At 39.7% G+C, this 13133-nt stretch overlaps 1 protein-coding gene across 1 annotated transcript; it reads left to right on the top strand.

Moving 5' to 3' along the window:
• The first annotated feature begins 277 nt into the window (after positions 1-277).
• Positions 278-6457, top strand: fbxl22 (F-box and leucine-rich repeat protein 22). Its single transcript, XM_037765950.1, is given in 4 exon segments — positions 278-583; positions 586-609; positions 612-966; positions 5188-6457. Coding segments are annotated over 4 exon segments (792 nt in total). The 5' UTR covers positions 278-519; the 3' UTR covers positions 5537-6457.
• Positions 6458-13133: the final 6676 nt, after the last annotated feature.

Genomic DNA, 13133 nt, shown 5'->3' with positions numbered 1-13133 from the left:
TGAAGTGGACAAATTATTAGTACTTTTCATTTGTTGCACCCCCTCTGTCTTTAGGGGTGATATGTTTTAAGACATTTTTAAAAAATACTCTGCTTCAAATAGGCTAATAATTGGAGTCTGATATGAATCTCCACTAAAAAAAAGTCCAATTACTTATTTCAAGATTCTTAAAATGGCCTCTAGGCCGACTCCTTCTCCCACATTGAAATATAATGCTACTACTGTCATTCTGCACAGTGAAGGTCACATTATTATTGCAGGGACATTCTGGAGGTGTTTCTCTCTCTCTTTTGTATCACTCAGTATCTGTATCTGAGAACTAGGCCAGGCCAGTGTAAACATCTGGCTCAGTCCAGCGCTTGCCGCCTGTTGAGACAGCCATGACAGATGGAAAGGGAGCGTATGGCTCAAACACTTCCATCTTCGACCGTAGGCTATACTGCCAGTTGTCTTCCCAAAATAGCCCGCACTCCCCGGCCTTATATGTGCAGGCCTGCAGCATGTGCCTGAGGAGGCATCATGTATCTGGGCCACACAATAGGCTGCAGGCTGCAGGCTCATTGTTTGCTGCTCACCAGCAGGCCGCCACAGGGACGAGGCCTCTCTTTCTGCCTTGGGACAGTTCACCATGCATCTCACCCAGCTCAACCGAGAGTGTCTCCTCCACCTTTTCTCCTTCCTAGACAAGGACAGCCGGAGGAGTTTGTCCCTTAGCTGTCATGAGCTGCGAGAGGTTTTCCTGGACCCCTGCCTCTGGACTCTACTGCACTTCAGCTACCCGGGTCAGCTGACCAGGGACAACTTTGTGCTGGGAGCCTCGTTGCGTTCCTTGACAGTTTGCTGGTACTCAAGTAGAGTCCTGAAAGTGTGCAACATTGAGGACTGGCTGAAGAGCTCGTTTCAGAAGGACATCTGCAGTAAACACGAGAGCCTGGTCAGCACTTTCCTGGCCCATGTCTGCCACATGTGAGTGTCTGTGTGTGCTTCTCCCCTCCTGCTTTATTTTGTAATGAAATACTGTTGACCAACAGCATGCTGTAATATAATCCAAAGCAGTGGCTTTTTGGCTTGTGACACCATAAACAAAGTATTGTCTACTTGAAGAGTGATTTACTATTTGTATTTACTATAGTATTTGAGAAACTTTTAGAGTCCCCACAGAGTAAAATAATCCTGTAATTCACAAGAATTTTTTAATGTCTGAAAAAATAAGCAAAGCTTTGGGTATTATTTATTTATTTATTTATTTTTAATTGCTTTTACTCTTTTATTAGCTCTCCTGTGACCCCTCAGATTTATCCTTGTGGGGGTCCTGACCCCTGTGTTGAAGTCTATTTACTCAAGTGCTGTACTTAAGTACAAATTCAAGGTACTTGTACTTTCCATTTTATGCAACTTTATACTTCGACTCCGCTACATTTCAGAGGCACTATTTTTTATTTTTTTTACCCCATTATATTTGTCTGACAGCTTTAGCTACTTTTCAGATTAAAACCAGGTATCTCCAAACTTTGTGACTTTGAATTTGAATTTTTCTGATAAACGGAAGGATTAGGTGTTCCTTTACTGGTTGAGAAAATTCTCCTCCTTCTCAATTTAAAAAACAAACAAACATTGAATTCGCTTGAAAATGCATCATTAAAACAAAGGCTGTATTTATGAGTTCATGAAAAGTTGACTTTGTTTACAAACCTGTGGTTGTTTTTGGACAATGGGGACCATTATTCTGCAAAATGAGTACTTTTACTTTTTCTATTTAAAGTCAATTTAGCTGATAATAATTTTACTTAAGTAAAGTATCTGAATACTTCTTCCAGCACTGGACAATAATATAAACTGTAACCTCAAATATGAAGCTGAATTAACAACACATCCTTAATCCAAACTGAATATGAGTAACGTTGCATTATTTTGGATACATGTATTTTAAGGTGTTCCTGTCATTTTGTCCAACCCTGCAGCTGCTTTTTACAAGACCTTGAGGTTTCATAGTTTCCTGTTACACATGAACATTCAAACTTTTGTCTTAAAAAAGGTTTTTATTTTTTATCAGATGTGTCTCGAGGATGATCACATAATTTCCGGGTTCTTTGGGGTCAATCACACCCACCACGGGGAACAAAGTTGTTTTCATTTCGAGGCACATGGCTTACTAAAACTGCCATGTTTAGCTGTAGGCAGCAGGGGAGAAAATCATTAGAAACAGATGGTGTATCCGGAGCCGACTGGAGACAGAAAAGTGACACATCTGTGTGACATAAGACTGATTCTATTAACTAACATAACTGTGGTCAAATACCAAATTATATTTATTGAATGATGTGACAGTTGGATGTGATAGGTCACTGAAATGAAGCTCTGTTGGCTTTTGGCCTTGTGTGCGTGGCTGGCTGCATGCAGGACTCAGCCTGGAGAGGCGTAATGAGGTCTCTGGATAATTTCTTCAAGGCAGCCAGTAATAACCGTTGATGTGAGGGAGCCTGGCCGCCGCAGCTGGCCCGGAGGAGAGGAGGGAAGAGGGGCCGGCTCATTGGCTCGGTGTATGACCCTGTGAGGATTTCCTGTATTGTGAAATTTGAGACGCAAGACACGAGACTGTGAGACCAGTAGAACCACCTACTTTGTCTGTATCTCAACGCCCTTAAGGCACACTCATTGCATACTGATAAACCCTCCCAAATTGTCTCTAAGGGAGCAGAGAGCAAGTGCACGTGACAAAGTGGGAGGGGACGCAGAGAAGCTGTGGGGGTGATAAAGAGTGATTTGGCCGCAGACCCTCCCAGTCAGCTGCAGACTGGAGCTTTACGCAGGCAGGTGGAGCCTACAATTGGCTCTTTGTTGCTGTCAGAGGAATGAACATGTGCGTCTGTCTCTGCCTGCCTCTTCCTGGATAAGACTCCGCGCAAACTCTGACGCCAAGCTCATGTGTCTCTTTTTTTATCTTCATGGAAAAAAACTATAAAACATAGCATGACTTCGGGCCGTTTTTAGTTTACTGTGTGACGCTCCTCTATTGCCAGATGACTATTAAATCAATGATAAAGAACTCATTTTCATTATCTTCAGGTCACAGTATTAGAGTTACACAACATTAATTAACATGCAGTGTGGGTTGCACAAGAAGCTTTGGCATGGGGCATTCATGGTTAAATATTTCGGAGTAGTTTCATTCCAAAATGTCATGTACACCATTTGAATAAATTGATGCTTTCTCTCTCTCTTTTATGGGCTATACTATTTAAGTTATAAGTTATGACTTCTGCTTACAAAGTACAGTTTCCGCTGCTTTTGAAGATATTCACCACTGAATTTAGATAGTGAAATTAAAGATGTCCAAAATCTGTTTAGCATGTTTGAAATAAACCCCTTCCACTTGAAAGACCAAAAGCAGCTGAAAGTTAAATGTATGTCTGTAGTTGCTTTTAGAGTCCACTGGATAATTTGACCAGACAAAATAACCGTTAGGAAAACCAAACAGGTCATTAGAGAGATGATTACAGGTTAGCAGTGTGGCGTTCTGCCTGTGCTCAGCTCAGACCAGATCAGACTGCCCTCCATGATGTTTGTTTTAATGTGAACGCCATCATGGAAAGAAGGAAACACTACCGACATTTTTGTGGCATATAGTTTAGATAGATAGATAGATAGATAGATAGATAGATAGATAGATAGATTGCAACTGCAATTGTACTAGACACAAAAAGCACAGAGGACATCAGAATAAACCTGCTGTGGGGCAAAATGTTTAGTATCTTGCAAAACAATAACCCTAACCTTACCAAAATTAAGTTTATTCATTTGTGCTATTAGTATACTTCTTTTGAACTTAAAATAAGAGAGAATACTTAATCTTTTGACCAGGAAAATATTTATGGAAAACAATTTTGCAAATGGAAATAAAGAAAGCCACCAATAGGGTGAGTTTGCCACCACAAGAAGTGCTATGAACCAGCTCCTTAATGTGCCTAAAACTTACTAACGTGTGGGCAAGTGTGCATTTGTGAGTGAGAGAGTAAGTGAGGAATTTGATAAGGACAGATTAACACAAGGTGGCATGCAGATAGTTATATGCTTTGGTAGAAAAAAAACAACCGCATGCAAATATCTGCCCAAAGTGAGGGGAGGGGCTGTGAGAGGGTGGATTATGTAACAAAGGTTGATGAAGTTTTTATTCCTGTCGTGTTTACCTCCATTCACTTACACAGCAACTGTAGTCATTAGAGACTGCTGAATCTCTAAACGCCGCTGGCTTTGAGTTGTCCCACGCCCCACCTCCTCTTTTTTTTCTCTTGGTTAATGTCGATAGCGTGCAGCCACATCCCCTGATAAAGCCCTAAATTGGCCTCATGTAATGCAACGGGGCACGTGGCTTGACTGTGCCCCCCCATGTTCAGAGGTTACTGGGGCAGCACCCTCAACACTTGCAGGCAACTGGAATATGTTTGGCTCACATGTGGTAAAGTGGTTAGATTATGTAAGTCTTTATGTAATCTGCATCAGTGAACGTGAATGACATCCACGATCCGTTGCCACCAGAGGGATTCTGTGTCTGCCAGCTCTGTACTGCCGGCCTGCCAGTAGGCTGCAGTGCTCTCCTGATTCCGGCTGGAAACATGCAGTAAACATGCAGCAACAATTCACATTCATTTTTAGAAGTAATTCCTGTAAAATTGAGCATGAGAAAATGCATTTTTGTCATGCTATAATTCATCAGCAACATCCGGTAATTGTTCTCCATGCTCCATTTATTCACAAAAGCTTTTTGAGAGGACGGAAGCACATGCCCAGTGGGACAGCGTGTAAAGAAAAGATAGCTTGGTCTAGGTATTACACTGCTCTATCGCTAAACAGATCATGTTGCTGCCTCACAGTGGTGTTGTGTAGATCTCATTCACACATGGCTCAGATCAGGCCCCCGGCCTCTATGTTCTTTTCTGTTATCTGATTCTACTCAAGAGACTTGAGAGGTATTCATCTGAAAATAAGCGCACACGTCAAACAGCATTGCTTACTTAAGACTAGTCCGTCTCCAAACAAGCTAATCCCTCCCCATCTATATACAGTATGTCCTAAGGCGTGATGAGTATAGATGACACAGAACAGGTCTTGTACTGGTTGTACTCCAGCATGAAACCTGTCATTGAACCTGTTCATGATGTAACTGACTGCTGTCTGCATGTGCTACAGGTGTCCCAATCTGTCTTGGCTGACTCTGTCTGGCTGTGGACACATCACTGACCAGGATGTGATCTCCGTGCTGCAGAACTGCAGGAAGCTGTGCCGCCTCCACCTGGAGAACTGCGTCCGCATCACCGACCGCAGCATGGAGGGCATGGTGGCCCACGGAAGCAGTCTGGAGGAGGTGAAAGTGGACTTCTGCAGGAACATCACTCAGGCGGGGCTGCAGGCTGTCGGAGAGAAGAGGCCAGGCATCCGGCTGAGTGCAGAGAGGAGCGCTGATATGATCCCTGACAGCAAGCCTGAGGAGACGCTGCCACTCAGGAGGACACTGCAGAAAGTCCTGCTGTTCTCCTGATGGAAATACTGTAACTGGACTTTTGAAGACTTGACTAAGATGCCTTATTTGCTGTGATTAGTATTTATTTAATAGAAGTGTTTTTGCTGCCTTTTTTCCACCTTTTTATAAAACACATGTTGAATATAAGTCTTCCTTATGAAGACATGTACTTTTTAAGCTGTCTCAATTCCATGTTATCCTAACCACGGAAAATTCCAGACACACTCACAATAAAGTCTTATAGTGTACAGTATACACAGGTGGCCTTATCCACTTTCTTGCTGAGAGTTGATGAGACGATCAATACCACTGTCACATCTATATGATAAATATGAAGCGACACAGCCAGGCTTGTTGTTTCCCCCTGTTTCCAGTCTTTATGCTAAGCTATGCTAACCGACTGCTGGCACCAGCTACACGTTCAGATGCAATTGTGGTGTTGATATTCTCATGTAACGCTCAACAAGAAATCAAAAAAGTATATGTCAAACTATCCCATTAATAGCATTTAGTTGGATTAAAATAGCACACACACACCTCCCCCAAAAATGAAACGCACACCTACAGAGTACAAAAGGTGCGTGGTTGCACTGTGTGCTTTGTCTCTGTTATGATAAGACATGTCAGAGCTGGGAGGAAAGGTTCTCTGAGGACAAAGTGCCTTTGATTGGAATTGTGTTATATAAGATTGTGAGACAAATGAAAGGTTGATTTTGGGCGTGTGTCCGTCTGTAAATGTTTATTGCAGGCTGCTGGTGCAGCGTGCTCCCCGTCTTATGAGTGCATCTCTGAAGAATTACCATAAATTTCCACACAGGGGTCAACTCAATGAAGAATTGTTGTAATCCCATCAGGGCGTGTGCTCAGATACTGTGTTTTTCTACTGACTGTGTTTTTTTTACTTATCTATTAAATATATTAAAGACAATTTTACATTGCTTTGTGGTGGACAATAAAGTTTTTCTAAATGTGAATCTGAATCTTCATAATGATGACTCTTGTTATAATATTAGGTTAATATAATTTCCTATAATGGTGTTTAGTAGCAGCCTAAAACTAAAGCTATTAAAATTATAACTACTACGACATTTTATTTGGTGCTGTAATTCAAAACCAAACTCATAGATATGATCAGGATTCTATGCAGGACCACTACTGAGGCAACAATGAGCCATTAACAGGTTTGTATTGATCCATTATTGCAGAATTATAACACTGGTGGTTGTAAACTGTATTTTTAAGTACTCAGCATCATCATGCAAATGTTTTTGGCTAAATTGCATTCAGTGACAATATAATATATCTGAGTAAACTGCGTCCCATTGCTAGTTGATCTGATTTGTGATACGTAATGAAACATAATGAACAGAGTTTGTATTTGAAGACTATTGTTGGCCCTCCCACAGGTTGGGTGCTTGGTTACATGAAACAGAATGAGCTGAGAAATGTGGTTAGAGTGGTTTCGGCTACAGGATCAATTTCAAAAATTCCATTTGGCTTTTAAGTCATTAGAGGAGAATCGAGAGTACATTTAAGAATAATTGTATCTTTTCAGTGAAACCGGACATTTGCATATTGCGTTGATAAGAGTCAGAACACATTTCAATTAGAGTGAATCATTATATGTATGTCATTTCTCCTCGTAGGCACATGGTATCCCTTTAATGCAACACACAATGGTGACAAAAGAAAGCCCCGGAGGCTGGTGAGGACAGTATAGCATGTGTTGTTTTAATAGACAAAGAAAGCCCTAAGCTCTCTGTTGCACAGAGACTCAATGTTTAGAGGCCACACAACAAATGCTATATCATTTACTATAAAGAAATGCATGGACGGTTTAGATTTATGAGTTCCAGGTGGGGAGACGCCTGAGGCACATCCGGCTGCATACAGGACTCCAGACATGTAACAACACAGCTGTATCAAAGCATAACTCCTCTGCTTGTTTCCACTAGAGGCAGGTTTTTTTTATCATGAAAAGATGACGATCTTGAAAGACCTGTTGCCCAGATGCGTGTCCTTAAAAGCACTGCCTTTTGCTGTGCAAGCTATTTAGTTTGAGGCAGCTGCAGCCTCATCAATACTGATGTAAGTAGCTCTGTATGACTCCTCATTTATGCAGCTCCTTCAATTTATCTGAATTGTGAATAAAGTGTTCAAGTCCAGCCTTCACTCTAATGGAATCCAGGCAAAAGTGATGAACAAAAGGGTAGTTTGTGTCTGAAAAGAGTTGCTACTATGTTGAATATCATCCTATTATACTGTGAGAGAAAGTCATACACCACTTTCTGACTGTGTGATTTGAAATTTAAACTATATTGTGCACCATAATCCAATTCACTGTATCTTCTTTTCAGATCTCAAACATTTCATGAAATGTAAATGTTTTTTTTCTTTCCAATCTCTACTGGTACATTCAGATAAATTGTGTTTCATGTTGGTCAGTTTTATTTATCTATTTATTTCATTTAATGTTTTGGGGTCCCGCAAGGTTCCATTTTGGGTCCAGCCCTTTTTAGTCTCTACATGGTACCACTTGGTGATTTCATCAGAAAGCACAAAAGTGAGTTTCATAGCTACGCTGATGACACCCAACTATACATTTCTGTATCCTTAGCCTCATTGACAGGTTAGTGCAATGTTTATATGACATTATTATACGTCTTTGTTGAATACTCGATTCTGATTGGTCAATCACAGAGCTCTACAGTCTGTTAATTCTTTATAGCACACCGTTGCTATGTATAACAGGCCGTTGCTATGGACGCAGTTCTGATGTCGGACTCTGGAGGACCATTTTTGTGTCAAATTATTGATCTCTTAAGTAAGTAGCCGTGTAATAAGCGGGATAATGTACAGCTAGCTGGTCGTTGTTGTGAAGTAAACCCCTTCAGGGCGATGCAAGGTTTATTTCACAACAATGACTGGCTCGTTGTTTATTATCCCTTACTAAATGTACGGATGTCACACAACTTCCTACAGCTGAATCACGACAAGACAGTGATCTTAATATTTGGGTCATTTTATCATCTTAGAAACATCACTATGGTTGAGACCATTTCTCTCTCAGGCTGACACAGAAAAAAATAATGCATGCTTTTATAATCTCTTGGCTTGACTATTGCATTTGTTCGCTCTACATAAAAAAGCTGTTGGCCACCTACAACTTGCTCAGAGCGCAGCAGCCCGGCGAGTACTGACAAAGACCAGACAGAGAGCACATATAACTCCTATTTTAAAGTCATTACTTTAGTTGCCTATCAGTTTTAAAATTAATTTAAAGATTTTCTTTCTAGTATTTAAATCACTGAATGGCCTGGCACCAGCCTATCTCTCTGACATGCTTATTTATTAGGTAATTTACCTAGTAGGTCCCTCAGATCCTCTGCAGCCAGCCTCCTCGTGGCCAAGAATGTCAACAAAAACGCATGAGTCAGCGTTTAGCCACTGTGGCCAGCAGTCTGCCTGACGATCTGAGGGACTCCACTTCTGGGGACATTGTTAAAAGAAACCTTAAGACATATAATTTTAGACTGGCTTTTACTTAAGGTGCCTCGTCATTTGTTTCCTTAGTTTTAAGTTGGTTTTCATACTATTTTTTTTTATCCCATGTGTTTATTTATTCTAGTGACTTTTATAGTTGTAATTTTTAGTCTTGCAAAATTCTATTTATTGTTGTCTATCTTTGTTTTTCGTCTGTGTTGTTTTAATCTTGCTCTGTATAGCACTTTGGGCCACATGATAGTATGAAAGTTGAGTTATTGAAGTTGAGTTGTGTTGAGTATTTTACTATCCTTGGCCATGGTTGGTACAAAGGGCAGTTCATGAGAGAGCTGGTGTAATATAAATCCTCTAAGATCAAATATGGACACCCACATGTGTCTGTCTCCACCATGGTCTGCAAAGGGCTTGAACTTGTTCAAGCAGCTCTGCCTGAGGTGAATCAGACTGAGTTGGGGGGTTGGGGCTATAACTATGTCTTCAAACAGACCACACTGCAATTATATCCTTCCTTTATGGGAACAGTCTGCAAGATCGTTCACGTTTTGAAAGTGCTTAAGTGGAGTATTGTGCCAACAGATTTCTGATTGAAGCCAGATGAAACATTTTATCTTTATGACCTGCTTCAGAAGACATTAGAGGATAAAAAAAGACAGACAGACTTGTTTGAATTGCCTGAGGAGTGATTCAGCTGCAACACTGTACGATGTGGCATTGCCGGTTTTCTCCTTTTCGTTTTTTCTATTATGTAACTCTACCACTGAGAGCATAAGAATTATATTTTGCATGCACTTGTTTTTTGCTGACGTGCTTTCCATTCAGCCAGATAACCCACCCAACAGGTTCAAGTCTCTGAAAGAAATACATCACAAGTGGTGGAAGAAGTATTCAGATTTTTAGCTCAAGTAAAAGTAACAAAACCAAAATGTAAAAATACTCCATTACAAGTAAAAGTCATGCAAAAGCATTATTATTATTATTATAATTAGCTTAAGTAGACTAAGGTACAAGTACCTCAAAATTGCATTTTAGTACAGTGCTTAAATAAATGCACTTACCACTTATGTACTTTATGCGAAAAATCTCATATGCTCAGCTTCAGATTACCTTCTGAGCAAATGCACATCTTCAAGAATAGAGACGGAGCTCTGCATACTCCAGGCCCTCACTGGCATGTGGCTGGACACTTCTGAACTCAACGAAGAGCAAGATTTAAATTCTGTTCTCCGGACAGAAAATTGGGTAAAAGGCTAATTTTAAGGGATTGATTAAATTAGTTACCGTTGCTCCATTAGAATAACAAATTTCATTACAAAACTTCAGCCGAGGGAAACTCTCTCTAACTCTCTAATCATTTTAATGAGCTGCTCTGCTCCCCACAAGTGGCTTCATGGGGAGATGAGAGCGTGTAATGTTAAGGATGGGACTTTTTTTTTTTTACAATGTTTTCAGTTAGTTTGGAAAACTCATGTTTATTGCATTTCAATGTGACTCACAAAGGACAAAAAAAGTAAGTCTATATTTTAATAATTAATTTATTAGTATAATTTGCATTTTAAAATGTATTATGACAGCAGCATATGATCTTTTTTTGTATTTCCCTGAAGCCATTAACAAAGTTACATTACCCACTCTTGATTTTCAGTATAACGGTTAATCTATTGTTTACTGTTTATGTCAGATTTTGCAGCATCATTTCCACCGTAGTTATTCTTCATCTTTGTTTACTAATTCCCTGTCTTCTTCTGTATATTTTCCCTTGTGCTAAACAAAAATAACTAACTAACTAACTAACTAACTAACTAACTAAATAAATAAATAAATAAATAAATAAGTTACATAACCCACTCTTGATTTTCAGTATAATGGTTCCTCTATTGTTTACTGTTTATGTCTGATGGTTTTGCAGCATCATTTCCACCATTGCTATCCTTCATCTTTGTATACTAATTCCCTGTCTCGTTTTGCATATATTCCTTGTGCTAAACAAAAACAAACAAATAAACAAAAAAAAATAAAAAAAATAATAATAATAAAAAAAGTTTCATTACCCACAATGCAACTCGGCCGCCAGGCCTTCATTGGGAGATTCTGGTCCCCAGGTGTGTTCCTGTTATGCTAATAGCGGCTAATGCAGTTAACCTCTAGCCACTTAACCAGTGAATACTATAGTTTTAGGGACCATAATTTTAGAGACAGTGTTCAGATATTTATAGTTGGATAAAAGGACAAACACTTTTCAACATGGTGAATGCCAACTGACTTAAAACCTCAAAGAAGAAGAAGACCTCACCTGAAGCACAGGTGAGTCTGGTAAGCTCACTTCTGTCTTTTACTCCACACACAACAGATTGTTTTCATTTTCAACTTTTCAACAAAATATGCCCAAACATAGGGCTGCACAATTAATCAAAATTTTATCGAGATCACAATATGGCCTACTGCAATTTTCAAATCGCAGGAGGCATAATATTTGTTAAAGGTGAAATGTGTGTCAAAAAACTATTTTACATTTAAATTGTGTGTACTAGTGTATTTTAAATTAAATATCGTGGTGCTGCAGAGATGTCCTGGCCTACACATCATATTCTACGGCTTAAGAAACCATCTTTGTTTGGTACAGATCCCTGCAAAAATCACACCATAATCATTTTAATATGTTTTTCAATGACAATGAGAATAATGATGTAAAGATGATCATTCCCTCTTATATTGCAAATCATATCGCAATTGCATTATCAGTCAAAATAATCACTATTTTTTTCAAAATCATGCAGCCCTTGCCCAAACCATGCTAAGGTTTTATTAACCTTATATTGATCCTTTTGATTCCTATTGATCCATTGAACCTGCTTCTGGGGGGTTCAAAGTTGCTAGAACCTGCTTAGAAAGTGTTTTTGAAAATACAAAGCCTAAGCAATAGTCCCAAAGCCTTCCTTTAGGCTCATTAAAAAGCTGCACTAGTTGGCTGGTTATTATCAGGTAGGTTTTACTATATGAATCAACTTACATAGCACAACTTTTTTAATGATGGTAAACATTTTAATTGGCTAGATTGAAAGATTGTGACCGTATCCTCTAATTACAGGTCAACAGAGAGTTCACGTTATTGTGGGGGAAAAAGTACAGTATAGTCTGCATCCTGCCATTAGCAGAGAAGATTCCCCACATAATATATATTAGATGCATTCAGGATGACAGCAGGCAAAAGATCCAGCATGTTATCTTAAGGATTCATGCTGCGAGAAGGCCTTAGTGGACCTAGTAGCGCTGGCTTTTCCCCTGTGTGAAATATGAGCTGATAAAGACAGGATGCTGGCTGCATATAGAGGGAGGGACTGAGGCAATGGAGGTAAACGGAAAGGGGGTAGCCATTTGAGCCCTGAAACCTGAAATCAGCAGTTTCCTGACAGCCTTATAAGGTCAGCCACGGGAGGCATTTCTAGTGTCCTCCCACTGATTACTCACCCATGGAAGGGAGGAAGGAAAAGGAAAAGAGGGAGGGTTTGTGTTTTGTGGTTTTTGGAGTACTTTGTTTGTGAGTTCGTGACTCATCAAGGGCCTGGAGAGGCTCTACTGATCTCCATCTCTTTGAGTTCAGAGAAGACATCTGAGATCTGAGCCTTGGTGTGATATTATATATCAGATGTAGAGTCATTTAGCTGAAGCAACTAATCATTGACTGTGCTACTTTTTACAACCCAGACTAGTTCAGAAGAGTCTGGGCCGGGGTATAAAACTCTACACTGTGGATGAGTAATCCAGTGTCTAGACTGTGGAGGCATGTTTGTTATCTTTGCTTGTATGAAACAGGATGTAAATAGGTTGTAAATCCTTCATTTTCTACCTCTATTATCACGTATCTTGAGCTGATCAAGTCTCTGTCAAGTGCTAGTGCAAATAAGACATGTTAGGGCTGGAATCTGATTTTAAACCACTTGTATCAAAAGTATTCTTGCTTTATATGATCCCTTTTTGCTGCCGCTTTGTAATTGTAAATAGGTTATTCCGAAGTTGAAGTCCTGTGTGTCTCTTCTGTTAATATTTCTCAGTGATGCAATGTATTAAGTGCATTTACTTATTTATTTAGAGAAACTATAGCTTGAGTATAGGG

The sequence above is a fragment of the Sebastes umbrosus genome, chromosome 4, assembly GCF_015220745.1.
Source record: "Sebastes umbrosus isolate fSebUmb1 chromosome 4, fSebUmb1.pri, whole genome shotgun sequence".
In the NCBI taxonomy this organism is placed as follows: Eukaryota; Metazoa; Chordata; class Actinopteri; order Perciformes; family Sebastidae; genus Sebastes; species Sebastes umbrosus.
The sequence above is the reverse complement of the archived record's forward strand: the minus strand, read 5'-3'. Positions and strand labels throughout refer to the sequence as shown.